Here is a 20,375-nt window from a genome sequence, read left to right on the forward strand (position 1 = left end):
CAATTTCCTCATCTGTAAAATGAGAATGATAATAGCATTTCCTCTCAGGAGATGATGTGATGATTTATAAAGCACTTATCTTTAATCACATTGAGAAAACAAAAGAAATGATAATAGAAAGCAAGGCTTTTCGCTTTGAGATATTTACAGCTTAGTTGGAAGATTATAAATTCAAAATAAACAAAGACACAGAAAAAAATAACAAAATGAGAAACAGTGTTGGCAAACAGCTGGTATCAGGAAAATAGGATCCAAGTTCTGGTTTAGACACATGAGTTTTATACCCATGGGTAAGACAGTTATCTTTTATGAACCTCAGCTTCCTGAGCCTTGGCTTCTTTAGCTATAAAATGGGGATAATAATACTTGCGGTTGATATGACAAGATTTATAAACTGGGAAGTCAAATAAATTTGAGATGCTTACAATTGTAAGGATGTTTCAACAAGAAAGCGATTACTAAATATCTGGAAACAATAGTTACATTATTTGTAACCCATACTAAGCTTTGGGAAACCTATTCTAACTCATACTTTCACTGATGAATCAGTTTCCCAAGAAATAGGCTACACATTCCTGTACTATGCATTTTATAGTCTTAAAAATACCGGGAGATAAAGTGGTTTGCCCAGGTTGCACTTGAACTTAGATCTTCTGTAAATATTCCTCTCCAGAGAATAAATCAGAACCCTGGAGTTCAGCAGGAAAGTGCCAGATGCCAGTGGCAACTCATTCGAGAAGAACCTAGCAGCAATACAATGGAGAAACAAAAGTAGCAGCTCAATAGAGAAAGTAGCCCAGGAAATTTCCTTAGTTCTTTTTAGGGAAGTAACAATTGATATCTTTGAAGACAGAAAGATGTTCTATTTGGCATGCAATACTTGAAGTTTGAATTGTTATGACTATGGCTATTGTTTTTCCCTATGTTACCTTTAGTAGAATGTGTCCTTATTTGAATTGGGGAGATTTTTTCCCCCCTTGTTGTTTACCTTGCATTATACTTTAAATAAATTCCTTTTGTTTTACTATTATTCTAAATTTTACTTTGCCTTAATTTGGAAAATTAAGTGGAAATGCCCACTGCTTCAGGTCAAAACAAGGTAACTTGCTAATAGTCATTTTAGTTCCTCAGCTTACTTCATAAGCAATGTATTCATAAAGAGGATTATTCCTTGAACACCACTGCCCTGAGAGTAACCAGTAGAAAAGTTACATTGGGAGGGCTGTATTCTGTGTGCTATATTCCCTCCTAATCTCTTACTTTTAAAATCCTTAATTTCATTCAAGGATCAGTTTTTCCTAGTGTACGTGTTCCCTGATTCTTTCTTGTTATTAGTGCTTTTTGCCCTCATTTTTTATTGCTCTTGTATTTATATATCTGTGTACATGTTGGATCTTCCCAGGAGAGCAGAAGTTCCTTGAGGGTAAGAAAGTATTTCATTATTGTCTTTATATCCCCAGCACTTGGCATAATACCTTCTGTATAGTAGAAATTTATTACTATTTGTTTTTAAATTTTTTATCTTCAATTACAAATTCTCTCTCTCTCCTTCCTCTCTTCCCTCAATCACTGAGAAGAAATACAATAACTTTACATGTAAAGTTCTATAAAATATATCTCTGCATTAAGAGAGAAATAAATTTACTGAGTTGGATTGAACTGACTTGCTATGAATTGATAATTACAGAAAAAAAATAAAGCTTGGTTTCTACCAGATTGCAGTTCAATTAAAACTTTCAAATAAACATGTAGCAAAGGTAACTAAATTTCTTTCCCTCCTTTCAGTTCAAGCAGGAAGGAAGGAGTTCTTGCCCTTTCCTTTCCTCTTAGATGCTTCAGAAATTACCCAGAAAAAGTTCTGAGCAATTTGACTGAGCTTGACTTGGTGGCCCTGGGAGAAATGGGAAATAATTATGAAGAGATTCAGTTGCTCTTTCAATTCTCTAAACTCAGAGGAAAGTCTGATGTAAGTACTGAAAGGGAGAGAACATCAAACTACCTGATCTAACCTGGCCTGTGTCCAGCTATGTATAGTTGGTAGTACCTGTGAAAGGAGGGAAGGTTCGGCTGTAAGTAGAGACCTGCAATGGGAAAAATGGTTTTGGGGAAATTGCAGGAGGAATGAATTGTAGGTAGAGTAATGCAGTAAAAGGTGTGAGCAGAGTAACACTAGAAGTAGTAATAGTAGTAGTAGTAGTAGTAGTAGTAGTAGTAGTAGTAGTAGTAGTAGTAGTAGTAGTAGTAGTTGGGTCTTTCGATACTGAAGAAGATGAATAAAATGAATGGGTAAATGGTATAGAAAGATGCTATCCTCATGTCATGTGAGCCTAGTGGCTTGACATAATTAGATCAGGATGATTGATGATCAATAATAGATCTTGAATTTTTAGAGAAAGGCCTTTTCCATATCACCCTGGTTCTTCAGTAGTACCATATTGTCTCTAGAGATGTAATTTTATGGCAATGAACTTTCAACAGTATGGTAAAGCTGACCTGTCTATAGCTAATAAATTGGTAGAGTGTGGTGCCAATGTGGAGGAATACCTAAAAAACTTACCTGAAGAAATATTGTAGGTAACAAGAGAGTATCTAGGCCTTGGTGGGGGTGGGGGGATGGGGCAGTTGCACAATGATAGGTACTGCTTTTTTATAGGTTCTGAGGGGAATATTTGTTTTGTTTGATCTGTAAATAAATCTGTTCAGTACTTAAATTTTGTGAACTCTTATGTTTTCAAGGGGAATTGGTGATGACAGATTGGGTAATATAAACAGGAAGTTCCCAGATAATCTTTCTGAGGAGAATAAACCAGAAAAATGAGATAACCCTCCAACTTTAATTGAACCTTTAAGGGTTTTAAAAAAAAAGGTCAAAATACACCAACTTGAGTTTTAAGAGTATATCTAAATTACATTTCAATTTTCAAGAATATGAATGAGCAGAAAAAACAGTAGCCAGTCATGTGGTGAGGAGGACAGTTTGGATGTTCACTGTTACATTCAAAATATTAAAAGAACCAGAGGAAAATCAGCAATGCGTAAGGTGGACTTTCTACAGAGGATTTGCAGAAAGACATGAATAAGAAATGTAAGGGCAAGAAGATATGCTATGGATTAATTTCTGTCCCTAGGAAAGGAATACTCACACTGATAGGATATACAGTACATAAAGTTCAAAGATAAGACACCTAAGTATATAACCTAAAATTAATAATCCTGAAAGATCATATCTATGGCAAAATTATTGTCACCTATTTAAAAAGTGATTTGTTTTCATACTTGTTTATATATTTGTCTTGGGAAAAGTCATAAGAAATCATTATATTTCTAGGTTGTTTCTTTAGTCATCTTCAATTTATTTTCTTTCAGTGTATACTAAATATCTCTTAGCTTCTCCACCACTAAGCTTAATCATCAGGAAATCTGGATCTATTTATTACCTATTTATTACATCCATATGTCAAAAGGCAAGTCATTTAACTCTGAGCTTCAGAGTTTGTTAACTTTGCAAAATGGAGATAATGAACTAATATATATATATATATATATATATATATATATATATATATATATATAAAACTACAAAACAGTCATTAATTCTTACTTCTGCCAAGGAGTCTATTCTCTAGTACTATTCTCTAAGTGGTTAATCACCCATATAATAATCATAGTATACTAATAGTTATTGTTTCAAAATACTCCTATTTAAATTATTTTTAATTTTTCAACATTTTGCATTATCTTCAAAATATTTCTATAACATGCCAGCTTAATTTTTTATCCATACCTCTGAATTCTCCATTTCCACCATCTTAAAGATACTGCCAATGTGACATGTCTTTAACACTTTAATTACATGTGCTATAATTGGATCACTGTGCAGCTTAAAATCTATCTTATTTCACCACCAGATGGTATTCATGAACTGTATCTGGATCATGGGATCATAGCTCATAGGAATAGAACTAAAAAGGGCCCTTGAAAATTATTTAGTCCAAATGTGTCAAATTAGAGTTGAGGAAAATTGACATCCAGAGAGATTGTGACTTGCCTGTCACAAAGGTAGCAAGAAGTAAAAAAAATGTATAAATACATACATACATATATATATGCATTTATATACATTCCATTAACTTAATAAAATTCATTTTTAAAAAAATTTGTAACTTGAAGCTAGGTTTCAATAAATGATATAATAAACACTTTAATAGTAATATATTAAAAATGAAATATCCCAAAGCTCAAATATGAGCCCTTAATTTTCTAATGTTTCCTCTATAAAATTTCTCTGATATTTTCTCAAAGAAATATAACATGATTTTTTCAGATATCTCTTTGAAGGATAATATTCTTCTGCTTCTGCTGCTTAATGAACTGCCATCATCTTGGCCCTAAAGCTAGGAAATCCATTCTCTCTTTCTCATATAATGAACTGTCATTTTTTCCAATACTCAATAGACATGAGAACTCATGGAAATAAGCATTCTTTCTATAAGTGCTGATTCCAACTCATAAGTGTCTTCTAATTTTGTATTATACTTATGTATAATCTTCAACAAATTCTCCAAAGAGAAATTTGACATATTGGGGACCTTCTTTCAGATACTTTGTGGGTTGCTTGTGTAGCACTCCATATATCTATCAGAGTCATAACTAGGGTAGTATAGCTAAAGCTATGTCCTATGATGTTGACATATGGTGGCAAAGGAAATTTCCCCTTCTATAATGATCTTCCAAGCTTCCATTCCTTATTGTCTTCTATTGGCCTGAATTGGGTGGAAAAGTCATCTCACTGTGTTTCCAGGTCCTAAACTACTAATACCTTGGGCACTCCTTTTTCAGGAGTCACCTTTCTGATTGCCCAGATTCTTACCTTCTCCTCTCTTCCATCTCCTCATGAGAGTTGGGGGTAGGTAGGAATTGTAGGCTATGACACAGGAACAGGGACATCTTTGGGGAGTGACTGAGCCTCCTCTGAGGCAATCCTACAAATGGCATGTTATTATCTTTGTCCTCTTCCCATTCCTATTTCTTCACTGAATTTGTCCCAGGCAAAGAATTCGCTACTCTCTTTTCCCCATCATCCCTTCCTTTTGTCACATGACTGATGTATCTTCTTGTTTTGATTATACATTTCTTCAATGATCTCATTTATTTGCATTTTGGTCCTTAGTGAAAATATACTTGTCTACTTCTACTATCATGCATCTCTCCAAGGCCCTTTGAGTCATCTATAACTGATTTTTCTGAAACTGTGATGTTCTAAGATATATTAGAAAACCTTTGTAGTAGAAAAGGATTTTTTTTTGGTACTAGGGAGTAGCTTTGAGTCATTAAAAGTCCTACACAATTTCTTAAATGTAATTATAAATATAAATGAGTCAACTGACTTCTGGAAACTATTTCTAAACCATACTATTTCTTTTCTGGCCAGAATTTTCATCTTCCTCATTCCTATTTCCCCAGAATGCTCGATTCTGCTCCTATGGATTTTGATAGGTGATCTTTTATCTTGTCTTGACCAAAATGATACTTTTCTATAATGGCTGAATTGATGCATCTTTGAAGTAGGAAACTTTTCAAAAGTCACAGAACACAGAGCACTTTCCAACAATAATACTCTTCTATGTCTCCATACTGCCAGCTTCAGTAGAAGAAAACAAGCATCAGAGAGAAATTCTGAGTAAGTCAATAAAGAAAATTGCCTCTTGGCTATATGCAAACTCATTGCTATAGTGCATTTTGCCAATCAACAGTAAAAGTTCATCTATAGAGATAAAATTTTATTTGAAAATACATTAGATGTTGAATATAGAGAAAGAATTGGAAAGAAAGAGTGGAAAAGACTTTCTTGGTTGTGCTGATAATTATAGAATCCCTTCTCTAGGATCCTGATAATGAAGACACCAAAGTTATTGAAAACACAATCATACATACATACTTCAGAAAAAACATTCTAAAAATTACAAAACTGTCTTTTAGATAAAAATTATAGACATTGCTTCAATTATGTCACAGTTGTTGGACTAATATCTACTTAAGTATGAAAATAGACTTTTTTTAATGTGGAAAAATTTAGCAATTTCTGCTCCCTTTTTCCATCCCTGCACTACTATCACTGTGGAAGGAGACAAAAGTTGCAAAAGTCTAATGGACACTTTAAAATTTTCTTTTTATCATGAGAGTCAAAGAATTCATATCTATCTAGTTGTCAATTTATCAGGATGATGCTCTCCATACCTAGCCACGCTATCCCTTAGATACCAGACTCAGACTCTTGCCAAGGTAAAGTTTCCCAAGTATGGTAGAATTTACATTTTCCCACCATAACCTTCCAGAACCATTACAGTTCTACTTAAAGATAGAACTTTTCTTAGCGGCACTGATACATGTCATTTAAATTGAATTGTTCTCACCCAGGAAAGGAGCAAATCTCATTCTTGGCTCTTTTCTCTCCCAGAACCCCTTGTAAATGAAAAATGAAACAATTAGTTTAATGTTTTGCAGATGTAGAAACTGAAGCTCAAAGAGTTAAAGCCATTCCTTCCTCCTTTGGTCAGTTAATACTTTGGTACAATAAGGATCTCTTTAGCAAAAAACTGATGCTGTATTCTACTGAGGAAAAATTTCCCTATACTCTGTTGTTTTCCCCTTATTTTTGTAGGATAAGAGAACTTTTCCAAATAATGAGCTAAATTTAATTTACAAGCCCTATTCCTTTTTTTTAGGTTTTTTTGCAAGGCAAATGGGGTTAAGTGGCTTGCCCAAGGCCACACAGCTAGGTAATTATTAAGTGTCTGAGATCAGATTTGAACCCAGGTACTCCTGACTCTAGGGCTGGTGTTTTATCCACTGTGCCACCTAGCCACCCCACCCCTATTCCTTTTAAAGTTGGGTATCTCTTGTCTTTAACGTGGCAGTTGGCATGTGTTTATATGCTTATTGATTTGACAGGCAATTGATGACCTGGAGACACAATTCTTTCTTATAAAACTCCTTTCTATGGTTGCCATAATAAACACAATCCAACACAATTTGGAAGGATATAGATATGGCTTTCCCCACAGAAAGCAAAGGTTTTCTGATCTCTGTGACAAATGCTGATAATAATCACTTCTAATAACAGCTTTTCATAAAGAATGTGTCTACTGACTGGTTTAGAGTAAAACATGTAGAATTGTTGAATTCAATCAAACAGCTGGTTATTTTGGAAGCAACCCTGTGCTTTTCATTCAGTAGCTAGCAGTTATTAATTACAACAATTGCTGCTTATTTCTGAAATTTACTACTGATTACTTGTTACTATCTATTGATAAGCATGGATTAAATTTTAAAATTATTTTTCAAATTGTTTTTGTGTTCATAGACACATCACTGACCCAATGAATAACAAGGAACTGAATAAAATTGTGAGATTCAGAATCATAGATATATAAAATTCCTTCCATTGAGGAATTCCCTATTTTTTTTACCACCTGCTTTATTTCCATTAACACTTAACTTTAAAGAAAAGTATGTCACTAACCCTGATGTATGGAGCACTGAACCATAGATGTAGGAAAACATTTGTCAGATGAAATGATAAAGGGAAACCATAAATTTCACAGATAACTTACTCAAAGACTGCGATTTGCTTTTCTGAGAACCACCTCTTTGCCTCGTTGGTTAGGTTTTGAATATGTGTACCTGGTTTGTTTCCCTGCTTGCCTACTGGAAGTCAGAAAGACAGACTCAAGACCTTTATTGGCAGATAGGAAGGTCTGAGAATTCTGGGCAAAGGTTTAGATTTTTTTAGGAATGCTACCAATAATGTGGAATAAATTACATTGCTATATGACCTTGGACAAGTCAAGCTCCTCATTTGTAAAATGAAATGATTAGACTAAATGATCTCCTTAGGGTACAGCCTAAAGATGATCTCTAGCGACCCTTCAACTTTAAAATTCCAAGATCATTTCATAATTCTTTTTTTCTCTAACTTTTCCAAGTGGGGTTTTGAAGTTGACTGTAGTCTGGAATCTGGATCCCTGCAATCTTTTCTTGATTAATCAATCAATAAATATTTACTATTTACTATGCACAAATGTTATTTTAGTCACTGAGGATATAAATACAAGGTGTCCCAAAAGTCTTAGAGCATTTGTAAGTTACTAAAACTTAAGGTCTAAAGGATACCTTGAATAATGCAAGATATTGGGAAAAGAATGCTAACCGTTGTGGGGTTTAGGGGAGATCAGAAAAGGTTTTGTGTAGAAGAGAGCTTGAGATGAGGCAGAAGTGAGAAAGAACTCCTGATTTTAAAAAGTGACTTTTTATTTCTCCAAAGTCTTATTTCACTACTATGATAACATGATAAGCTGAGCTGGATCAAGGAGGGGAGGATACTTTCTGAAGAATACTGATGCTTCAGATTGCTCCCAGACGTGGTCACCACCACCAGTCTATTATCCTTCCTCTTCTCTTCATAGAGAAAATCACAAGGAATAACCTTATAACAACAACAACAACAACAACATACTTTTTGATAGCATTTTCACTTTGTATAAGATTTTCTGCTCAAAGACCCAGTTAAGTGTTATTAGCTCTATTTTACAACTACAAAAACTGTAGCTAGAGAGGTTAAATGATGAATATAATCCTAGGTATAGTAAGTGCTAAACCTGGAATTTTAAATTCAATTTTCCTAATTCCAAATCTGGCATTTTCCATTGTGCCGTGGTTCATCTTGAAAATATTCTTTTTCCCATTTACTTTTGAGGTTAATAAAATATTTCCTCCAATTTGAATTGATTTACATTTTGAGTGCATGCACCCTTGTTCTCAGAAGCTATAAACAAAGGGACAGAACTCTGCTTTGTTGTTGTTGTTGTTGTTGTTCAGCTGATTCATTCATGCCCAGCTCTTTGTGATTTCATTTGGGGTTTTTTTTTTTGGCAGAAATACTGGAGGGATTTATTGTTTCCTTCTCTAGTTTATTTTACAGGTGAAAAAGCTCAAACAGAGTTAAGTGACTTTCCAAGGTCACCTAGCTAATAAAGTGTCCAGGGTGGATTTGAACTCAGGAAGATGAGTCTTCCTGACTCTGGATCTAACACTCTATTTACTGTGCCACCTAGCTGGCCCAGTTTTGTTAAGCAGCTGCTATTAAGAAAGAAATTATCTCTATTGAAAATAGTATACCTTTATACCTACGTCTATATGCACAGATATATGTCAAAAACATTTTTGAAAGAGAAAATTTCTAACCAGCCTATCTGATAAGTTGGTTCTTACCCTGAAACATGTAGTGTTTTGTTTCATTCTTCTCTACAAATTCACATTCTCCTTGTTCATGTATTTATTTTTCTTAGTAATTATGATTGACAGAATTTTGTGATATAATTTTATATTTTCATAGTAACTAAATATATATAAGCCAATATATACTACTTATTCTTAACATACTAACTAATAGCAATTAAGATTAATATATAATCTCACATTTCTTTCTAGTTATCAATAGAAATATGGATCTAATAATGGTTTGGGGATTTTATTTTGCTACTGTGAAGTAGGGGGTATGTTAGGAACCCCAATAAATCAGATAACAAGGAAAATGAAATGTTAAGGTTTTGCCTCTTTTTGATTTGATTCATAGTTTGTGAAAAAAACAAAGTATTGATCCACATCTTAAGAGATCTACTTGCTGATTGCAAAGGATATAAAACTTAGAGTGGTCTTTTTGAACCTTGCAAAGTCTTATTCTTTTTTAACTCCTTTCAATTTTTCAAGTGAAAAGAATCATAAAGAAGTACTTGCATTTTCCTTTAATGATTTAGGATATGTGAAGAACTGCCATATTCAACTTAATGGAATTTGATTGTAGCTAAACATTGTCTGATAGCTCCTGATAGCCTTCAAATGTATGATCAGCAGGGCAGCTAGGTGGTAAGATGGATAGAACACCAGCTCTGGAGACAGGAGGATTTAAGTTCAAAATCATAAATACATAATAGCTGTGGTACCTTGGGCAAGTCACTTAACCCTGAAACCCCACAAAAATAAGGAAAAAACCCAACTTGATCGGCTTTGGGGAGAGTTAATCAAAAGGAGCTAGTGATAGAGGAAGAACCCAGTTCTTATCTTTCAGAACACATCAAGTGGAAGAGATTTCTCTTTCCTTCCCTATCTCCTATCTGTAATGACATTGAAAGTAATTTAACCAATAAGAGATACCATATCCAAGAGAGACAAAGCCCAGAGAATACAACTGTGGGACTGAATTACAGCAAAGAATAGGCCTAAGAAATCAAGTTGAGGTATCTTCCCAGCAGAAATACTGTACCCAAGAGGCATACCATGAGGAGAGAAAAGAAATCAGGGCTTTATATACATATACTAGACCTGTGAGTTTTTTTGGTCATTTCTACTCCCAGCATGTGCTTCTCTATTAATATACTCTATGCTTGTTCCTATTCTTTCCACTGGTATTATATGCATATATTTGGCAGGATTGGATGTTCATTCTTCATTCTCAAAGAGGATCAAAATGACATCTCTATGTTAGAGTCAAGTTACAGAGTATCTGTCTGTGACTGATCAAACCAATACAAACTCAGAATGCTCTACACAGGTTGGACACAAATAGGTCATGGCAGGATATGTCCCAGATTAATGGGGAACATGTGTTATTGCAATTATTCATGTGATGCCCTTACAGTAAATGCTTTTGCCTTGACCTAATTGTGTCAATTGTTGAACTTTTAAGCAAGCAAATAGGAGAGGGATCATGCCTTGCCATTCCTAAACTGGGATAATCAGCCCAAGGTTCCAATTATGTGTATGTGGGGTATAGCTCAAAGAGAGTACTACACTTTAGAAGAATTTTAGATTTTCTCACACTGTTCCTTTGATTAAAAGTTACACTTGAAAACACTATGCCTCTTTAATTTGGATTTTAATCTACTAAAATCATTAACTTTTTTTATTTGTTCTTGGTAGGTAAATTCATCAGCATATTATGGCATTAAGTTAAATTCTTTGGAAGAAGGAAAAATTTTTGTAAGTTTCTTTGTTTTAAAATTATATTGTAAATGTGTTTATTTGTATTCATATTTAAACAAAATTGACTTGTATTCATTTGATACCAGAGTACTGAGAAATTTTTATTATTATGTGGGATTGTCAAACCCAGTCTACATTAAACAAAACCAGGGCCTATATCAAATTAAATTAGGTTAATTTAAACATTAAAAACATTTTTTGTTAAAGTAATAATTTTTAAACTGACTGATAGGGTTTAAGAGAGTTGGATATTTCTTTTTTTAACACCTTTAGCAGAATTTTTTCCCTTAAGTTTCCTAAATCTGTAATTTTGAAAAGCTGCTTAAAAATTCAGTTAGTTCCTCCTGAACCTGTGTTTAAGCATAATAAATCCTAAACTTTTACCCTTAAAAAATTCAGTTAGTTATTCTATATGATGCTGTTATTAATTCTTCATTAACATTAAATCACCAATATCTAAGTCATTGCTAAATCATATTGATGGATTCAAAGCAATTTCTCGAGTTCATTTCTTTCTTTTCATCACCAGCCCATCACTTCACACTTGGACTACTGCAATACCTTCCTAACTTCTGCTGTTTTCCCACCCTCCTTGCCTCATCTTATCCATCCCTAAAACACTGCCTGAATAATAGATATTGCTCTGATACTGCTTTCATCATGTTACTGATGAGGGATCCCCACATAAAAAAGTCCATATTGCTTCACCCAACTTTCTACACTTATCATTTACCTGTTCTCCAGAGGACCTTTCTAGCTTTATTTCTCTCTGCTCTCCCACAGGAATGCTCCATTTATGTAAATTGGTCAATTGATTTTCACCCAAGTACACCCTGTTCTTTAATATCTCTGTTCCTTTTATTTATTATCCTCCTATTTAAATCCTAATAGGACTTTAATGATAGAAAGATCAGCAACTCTAGATTTCATCAAAGGTAACCACTTCTAAGATCCTTAATCGTCTCCTTTTTCCTTGTATGTAAAATGACACTCAATTACCTTTAAGGTCTCTTTCAGTTTGAGAGATATGATTGCACCTCTTTAATACTTCCCCTAACTACCCTAGTCTTAAGTGTTTTTCTCTTTACAGAACTTATTTATACCACACTTAGGGCATCCAGACATGTTCTACCATTTGATGTTGTCTGAATTCATAAATATATATCTTGTCTCCCAATTAGAACAAGGACTGCAGGGCCTTGGACAAGTCATGACCTTCCTGGACCTCAGTTTTCTAATCTGTAGGTGAGGGGATTGGACAGAATGGACTCAAAGTTTCCTTCTAGTTCTAAAGCTTATCAATTTGTATATAATAGGGGCTCATTTAAAAAATACATGCTTATTTAAAAGAATTGACCACTCTATTCTTTTAAAGAGGTGTGAATTTAGAAAATATTTATCAATAACTTTTATCAGGTATCACTAATAATAAATTCCAAATGAAGAACCTAGAATTAGATATCTCACTTTAAAGTTATGGGATATTATTAGAAAGACCAGGATTCAAGGTTATGATAATTGTAAGAGACCATTGTATTCTGCCTTCATGAAATTAATTAGAAGATGAACACTGAAAAGAAAGGTTATGTGGTAATGTATCATCATAGTCCTAATTATTGTCTTATTAGCCTTCAATTTGATTCCATTATTTTCAGAGCTGGAAGGGACAGCAGAGATAATTTAAACCAAATTATGACTGAAATATGAATCCTTTCTACAACTTCTCTAAGAAACTTTCATTTGATGTCTCCATAAAGACGTTGAATGAAGTAAGGTATCCCAAGGCAGTGCATTCTTCTTTTGGATAGTTCTCATTTTTCTTTATTGTTTCCTTTTTCTTGGAGGAGAGAACTCCTAGGGAGAAACATCCACTATCAATGCATATGGGCAAATGTTCAGCTAGATATAATCTCAGTAATTTGCTTACAGATGCAAAGAGATCAAGTAGCTTGCTCTGCATCTCACAGTCAGAAGTGCTATCAACTCCAATTATTCCCACCTCCAAGGCTGGCTATCTACACCACTGCCCTGTTTCCCCATACATGTGTCTGTACCCATTTCCTGGCCTTTGCTGCCTTTCTTATATCAAGCTAAAATCTCTCAGTAGCTTCCACTCATTATTTCTAATTCTACCCTCTGTAGACAAGTAAAATAAATATAATCATTTTCCCACATGAAAAAAAAATCTTTAAATATTTGAAAACTTCTATAAAGCTCCTTGAGGGCAGGGAAGATTTTTTTTTATTTTTGCCTCTTTTTGTATTCTTAGAATTTAGCACAGTAGGTACTTATTAAATATTGACGTTTCTCCCCCCGCCAAATATCCCTTTCTCCAATTTAAATATCCCCAATTCCTTCAAACAATACTTTTATAGTACAGATGTTTTGGGGTTTTTTGTTTTTGTTTTTACTAAAGAAATTTGAATCTTATTCAGGGATAAAGAGTTTGATTTCCCATATAGGACAAGTGGTTATTTTCTTTTTCATAACCTAGGATTACATTCATAATCTTGAACAGCAGGAATATAATTGTAATGTTGGGGTCCTTTGAAAATTTTGTAGAAACCTTCACATTAGTACTACCCAAATGGTAGTTTTTAATGGTATTGTTTTAAGTGTCTTCACCATTCTGATCTCTCTCTTCTGGATATGTTCATCTGAGGACATCTTGTCTCACATCTTTTTCACCTTTAAAATCATATGATTTTTATGATTCTATGATTATGATCTATCAGAGTAGAAAATGATCTTCTAAGGCAAGCATCCAGGTCAAGTATTGTAGTAACTTCTTGACTTCTGAATCCCTCTGCTGAGAAAAGTAGAATACAACAAGCAGTTTATCGGCCACAGGCCTTCTGTTTGTGGAGTAGGATAATACTGTTTTATCCATACTAAAGTTATTGATCAGACAAGTGCTGGGTTAGGGGAAAGAAAATAGTCCTTGGGAGGAGGAGTACTGGTATCCAAATCATAAGCCAAGAAAACTTAGACCAAAAGGCCAGAATAGGTCTGTATCGTCATCTGCTTCCATTATTATCCTAAAATCATAAATATTCATAGTCAGAAGGGGCCTCAGAATTAATCTAATTGAATTGATATCAAAAATGCAAATCCTCTGTAAAACATCCCTGATAAACTTTCATTTAAGTGTCTTCATTAAATACATTGAATGAAGTAGAACCTAAGATATCTTTAGAGAGCCAAGGGTCAACTGCAAATGGGAATACTGCCCACTGGTTTTGTTCATTTTGTATAGGAATTAAGTACAGAATTAGAAGGCAAGATGTGATGTTATAGAGCTGATCACTTGCCAGATTACCAATTCCCCAAAGATTCTTCCCTGGTAGCTACTTAACATGCCTTGTCCCAAGTCACAACTTTAGATAGGGTTCATGAAGCACTCTTCTGATTTAACCATATCAGTCCAGAGATAGTGATGGAATGTGGGGGGAAAAAAGAGAACTCATCAATAGAATGCAGTATACCAGATGTTTATTTAATTATATTAACAAAAATTTTAGAAATATGCTCCACATATAGTGGTTTCAAACATGTCTTAGGATTGGTTAATAAAGAGCCTACCTTCCAGAAATGCCAGTCCTTGCTGTTTTTGTCTCCCATTTAAATCTTGGCAATGTGTCCTCTACTCTCAGGGGCTTACTATATTATTCCTGAACTTATTGCAGATATCCAATCAGCTTTAGGCCTACTTAATTCAGACCTCCTGAACTCAAGGGACCCACCAATCTCACTCAGCCTCCTCTCATTGCAGAGATTACATTGTATGTCTTGGCTTTTTTCAGGATATTAGGGTCAAACTCATTTCTTATTTTTATGGACACACAGTATTTATACAATACTTTGTATATCATCATAATAAACCAAATTTCTAATGCAGTTTCAAAGCACTTTCAGTGGCTTCTCAATAAATACTGATTGAATGAAATGGGAATAGAATGGATGACTATCAGTCTTGCATGTGAAATCATTCTACTTTCTAACAACAGTTATTCTTTTCAGTTCTATGAATTTATAAATTCTCAGAGTTATACAGATTTTTGGAGACTAGTAGCATGGTTCTAGATGATCAGTTTCTCTTAGTCTAAGAGATTCAGGCTATGTATTTCTACAATGTTAGAACTAGGGGGAAAAAAACCTGAAAGCCTTCCAGACTAAACCCTTTATTTTACAAATACGAAATAAAGCCCAGAAAGGTAAAGTGACCTTTCTCAGTGGAAGCAGATTGTAAGATGTCATTGGTAATCCCTGATACTTGAAGCATCAGTACATCAAGGTTAAAAATTGTAGTGAAAAGGACTATATACAGGCACACCTCTCCTCCGCCTTTCAGTGCCACCATCTGCTCTCTTCTCAGGGTTTCTTCCTTCCTCTTCTCTCCTGAATTCACCATGGTCCTTCCTGATCAGCTGGTGGGCAAATGGCACCTTATGGAAAGTAAAGGATTTGACAAGTACATGAAGGAATTGGGAGTGGGAATGGCCCTGAGGAAAATGGCTGGAGTGGCCAAACCAGATGTTATAATCTCTGAAAGTGGGGATGTAGTTACCATTAAGACTGAGAGCACCATAAAAAATACACAATTCTCTTTTAAACTTGGTGAGAAATTTGAAGAAAACACAGCTAATGGCAGGAAAACTCAGACTCTTTGTACCCTTGAAAATGATGCATTGATCCAGCAGCAGGCATGGGATGGGAAGGAAAGCACAATAACAAGGAAAGTAGAAGATGGAAAGTTATTGGTGGACTGTGCTTTGAATGGTGTGACTTGCCACAGGGCCTATGAGAAGACCTAGTAAAGAAATTCCATCTTCCTGTGTAATTAGCTGTTATGAATGCACCAGCTCAGTTCAATGAGCAAACTCTCCAACCAAACCTTCTTGCTTTTTCTTCTTGTCTTCCTTTCTGTGGTCTGTTATTTCAGTGGCTGACTACTTGAAAACAGTTTTATTTCCAAGTATTGATGTAATAAGGATTATTTTGGTAGTAAATAATTGTGCAGTTAAAAAAGACTATATACAGAGAATCAGGAAGAGGAGCCTGCACACAGGGGAAAAAACCCCCCACAATATTTAGATTCAATGTGCTGACCAGTAGAGGTTCTCCATACCTGTTGAAGCAGAGAATTTGCATTAATTCAATCAACAGTGTTTAAAAAATGCATGGACTGCTACAGTAGGAAGGGAAAATCAGGAATATTTAATGCCATGGAAACAAAAGGAGAAGAGAATGTTTAGGAAAAAAAGGGGGAACATTTAAACTTTGCAAGATTAGGACCTTTAACCATTAAAAGAACAAATTCATCTCGTCTGAATTTTCTTATAGCTAAAGTACTACTGAAGTGAATTGATAAGAGATAGTTTAACTTTGCATTGACTTTGGATTCCTTAAAAAAATTATAATTTTAGGGTTTGGTAGAAGAAATGAAGAAACCACAGGATCTACATTTCAGACTGGTAAGAAAATACTTTTCTTCTGAAATAATCTTTTAAACATCCTTAAACAATATATACATTTATATGTTTATGCATCATATGTGTGTATATATTAGAGCATATATTTATATATGTAGATACAAAATTCCTATAAAGAACCTCATATGTAAAACCCCATCCTATACTAAACTTCTAGAGGTTTTAGATCTTTGGGGTAAGGGCAAAGCTGCAGGAAGCATGTTGAATCAGCACAAGCTGCTCTGAATTAATCAGCATCTGCATTAATCTCTATTAGCTATAGAGAGATTAACCCTAGTCATCATAGTCACTCTTGAAGCCAGAAAGGCCTGAGTTCAAGCCCCAATTCTGACACATATTAGCTGTGTGACCCTGAGCAAATCACTTATTTTCTCAGTATTCTAATCTTTAAAGTTGCAGAGAAGACCACATGAATTGAAACAGAGAGTTTGCTCATCTGCATCCTATACCAATGAAATTATACATCCTTTAGTCCTGAAACCCTTTCCTATGTTTATTCAAGCATTGATGTGTGAACTAAGAAATTTAAAGAATGAGAAAATTAAAGTTTATTCTTGGCAGTAATAGACTGGTCTCAATGATGTGTTTTTATGCCAGTCTTGGTAATTCAGAATGACTAACAGCCAAGTGAGCCTCTGTGGGTGAGAATTGTCAGAATTTCCAAGAACCTTTCCTAATGAGGGTTTATGTATATCTCTTGGAATGATAACCCTTGAGAGATGACCAGTGAAAGGAAGGATGTGTTGATGTGTGTGTGTGTGTGTGTGCACTTATTTATTTTTCCCTCTCCTTAAGGATCCAAAGATCAACTAACCTGTGTTAAGTCAGCATGTGACATTAAGTTCTTCTATATCTCTGATGATTAATTGATTGATTCCCTATGAACCCTAGGACATGTCTGGGAGCCATAAACTCAACTTTGAGAAAACACTGCAGGTTCAGAAAGAATGAAACTGCTTTGTTTTTAATGTTTTATGTTTTATTTTCCCTTTTTAGCTTGCCTTGGAATTACTTCTGGCATTAAATTCTTTCTGTGAACAAGCATTCCTTTCATCATCCCATGTAGCCAAAGTATAATGTTTTAGTCCTATTTTTCCTGAAACAGCAAAATGTAAAGACATTATGTTTTGGAATTGTCAGTGGGTAAAGGTCATAGATTTTTTTCTTTTACTAAGATAGGAAATGTTGTCAGATATAAGATGAAACACCGTCCCTGTGGCAACTTTGGTCTGGGCAGTTTTTCTGGGGGTGGGGCTCCTCTTGTCCCCTAGCCCTTTCAGACTAGCCTGGATCCTTGTAGCCCCTACTGCCATTCTGTGCACCTAAATAACTCCATTTCTATATGTTTTTTTCTTTTTTAGGTTAGTGAAGGAGCTGAATGCATTTTTATTCCCACAAAAATCTTTCTAATGGAAGCACCCATTGTATCTCAGCAAATGGCTATTGGTCTGGTGAACATTTATCCCACAAAGAGCACAATTAGGCAGTACCTCTTCAAAAAGCAAGCTTGGAATAATTACAAAGCCAGGGTGGTCGCTCAGCAGCTAAAGAGAAGTTCCAGGATAACCTCATTCTAAATTCCTTTTTAAGAAACTTTGGCAGCAATGGTGAGAAGACTTTAGGTTTAATAAGAGGAGGGAGAAAATACTATTGACTCATAGGAAACAGGCATACTCCTAAATGGTCACAGGCATGGAAGCAATTCACACATGTTTAGTGAAAAAGGGAAGGAAATGATGCCATCGCTCTGCTGACTTGAATCTATCACAGAGGTCTTCGCTGCCTGTTGTGAAAGGAAATTCATGCCCATATGTAAAAATACAGACAAGTTAAAGGACAGAAAGTTTAAGTCAAAGTCTTCAAATAAATATATGCATATGCTGGGTTCACATATTAAACAATATATTGCTACTGTCTGTTTGATATTGGTGTTGAATTTATGTCACAGTTTCAAAACACTGATAGCCTCAGGCAATAAAGAGAGGAAAAACAACTCTATGGAGAGAAAGAGAGAGAAAGGAGAGGAAGAGAAAGGAAAGGGAGAGAGAGAGAGTACTGTATGTGGCATTCAAAAGTATCAAATTGTTTGATTTTTTGCTTTTGACTTGCTGAAGATTGTAGCTTGGCTAAAAATTTAATCTTCTGTCAAATATTTACTTGGTTGCTTTGTTGATGGTTATTATTCTGAAATAATTTTTTTTGAAAAATAACTATCCTATAATGAATTTATTGAAGGCTTTTTTAATCAATGTAAAAAAACATATCGAGACTTCCCATATATATATATATATATATATATATATATATATATATATATATATATATATATATACACACACAAACATAGACACAAATATATAATATATTCACATTTATATTTGTGTGAATCCTTGGCTTCTCAATAAAAGAAAGAAACATGTATTGTGCTAATTGCTTTTTACAAATAAATTTTTTTTGATCCTCACAACAACCCTATTTGATAGGTGAGGAAACAAAGACAGAGGGATAGTACCCAGGGTCATACAGCTAATAAGTGTCTTCCTGTTTTCGGGCCCATACTCTTTAATTCCACTAGCTGCCAACTAATCTTTTTTTTTCATAAAAATATTTCGTTTGTTTTTCCAATTACATACAATGGTAGCTTTTACCAATCAATTTTTGCAAGGTTTTGCATTTTACAATTTTTTCTCCCTCTCTCCCTTCCCTGACAGTAGGATTTTGATTTTGATTTTGATTTTGATTTTCATTTTGTGCTAAACATAGATCAATATTGAATGTGTTGTGAGAGAAAAATTAGATCCAAAAAGAATAAAGAAAACATTAGGGATAACAAAATGACATAATATATAAGACAACTTTTAAATTGAAGATAATAAGCTTTGGTCTTCATTTAAACTCCACAGTTCCTTCTCTGGATATGGATGGTGCTTTCCATCACAAATCCCTTAAAATTGTCTTTGATTATTGTACTGATGAAATGGACAAGTCTATCATGGTTGAGCATGACCCCATGCTAGTGTGTACAATCTTCTTTTGGTTCAGCTCATCTCATTCAGCATCAGTTCATGCCAGTCTTTTCAGGCTTTTCTGAAATTCCATCCCTCATGATTTCTTATAGAACAATGGTGTTCCATCACATACATAGACCTCAGTTTCCAATTCTTTGCCACTACAAACAGAGCTGTTATGAATGGTTTTGTATATGTGGGATTTTTACCCTTTTTCTTGATCTCTTTAGGATACAGATCCAATAGTAGTATTCCTGGATCAAAGGCTATGCACAGTTTTATTGCCCTTTGAGCTGCTAACTGATCTTAGTGATTGAAGGCCTGTTGGTAGTTTTTATTTCTATGGTTAGTAGAAAATAAGACTGCTGGGAGAAATTATCTCCCTAATTTTGACTTTTGCTTGCTTTTAATTTCTGTTCCCTGTCAGGCCACGGACATGCAAATAATTAACCTCCAACAGGCTGAGATAATATTCAACAAATAGGTATCTATTGGAAGTTTAGAGGTGTTAACTGAAGAAACTGTTATGTTACTAGAACTTGAAAAGCCTCTGATAATTTTTATTATAAGTCATACAATTCTTGATATCAGCTCAGGGCAAAAGTTTTCTCCTCAAAAAAAATCAACCTATAGGAAAGTAGTGGCATCCAATAACCAGGTATAAATATGACATTGTTGATGAATTGAATTTGGAAGTTGCCAGAGACAGATTCATAGGAAGTGATCCTGCCAGCACCCAGTTTCTTAGAATTCAGAGAGCATTTGAAAATAATAAAGAGGACCAAGATCAAACCTGCACAGAAACAGCAATGGTAACTGCCCTTTATAAGTCACC

The 20,375-nt window shown here is 34.5% G+C and overlaps 1 protein-coding gene and 1 pseudogene across 1 annotated transcript in view; both read left to right on the forward strand.

Annotated features, from left to right (window-relative positions):
• The window catches only part of LOC141516299 (uncharacterized), a 118,626-nt gene extending 99,901 nt beyond the window's left edge, over positions 1-18,725 (forward strand). Inside the window, exons 12-14 of the mRNA XM_074227458.1 lie at positions 10,978-11,037; positions 16,467-16,514; positions 17,894-18,725. Coding sequence (XP_074083559.1) covers positions 10,978-11,037; positions 16,467-16,514; positions 17,894-18,109 — 324 coding nt within the window. The 3' untranslated portion in view covers positions 18,110-18,725. The remainder of the gene's footprint in view (positions 1-10,977; positions 11,038-16,466; positions 16,515-17,893) is intronic.
• On the forward strand, positions 15,397-16,447 carry LOC141516300 (fatty acid-binding protein 5 pseudogene; annotated as a pseudogene).
• Positions 18,726-20,375: the final 1,650 nt, after the last annotated feature.

Source organism: Macrotis lagotis, chromosome 3, assembly GCF_037893015.1.
Source record: "Macrotis lagotis isolate mMagLag1 chromosome 3, bilby.v1.9.chrom.fasta, whole genome shotgun sequence".
In the NCBI taxonomy this organism is placed as follows: domain Eukaryota; kingdom Metazoa; phylum Chordata; class Mammalia; order Peramelemorphia; family Peramelidae; genus Macrotis; species Macrotis lagotis.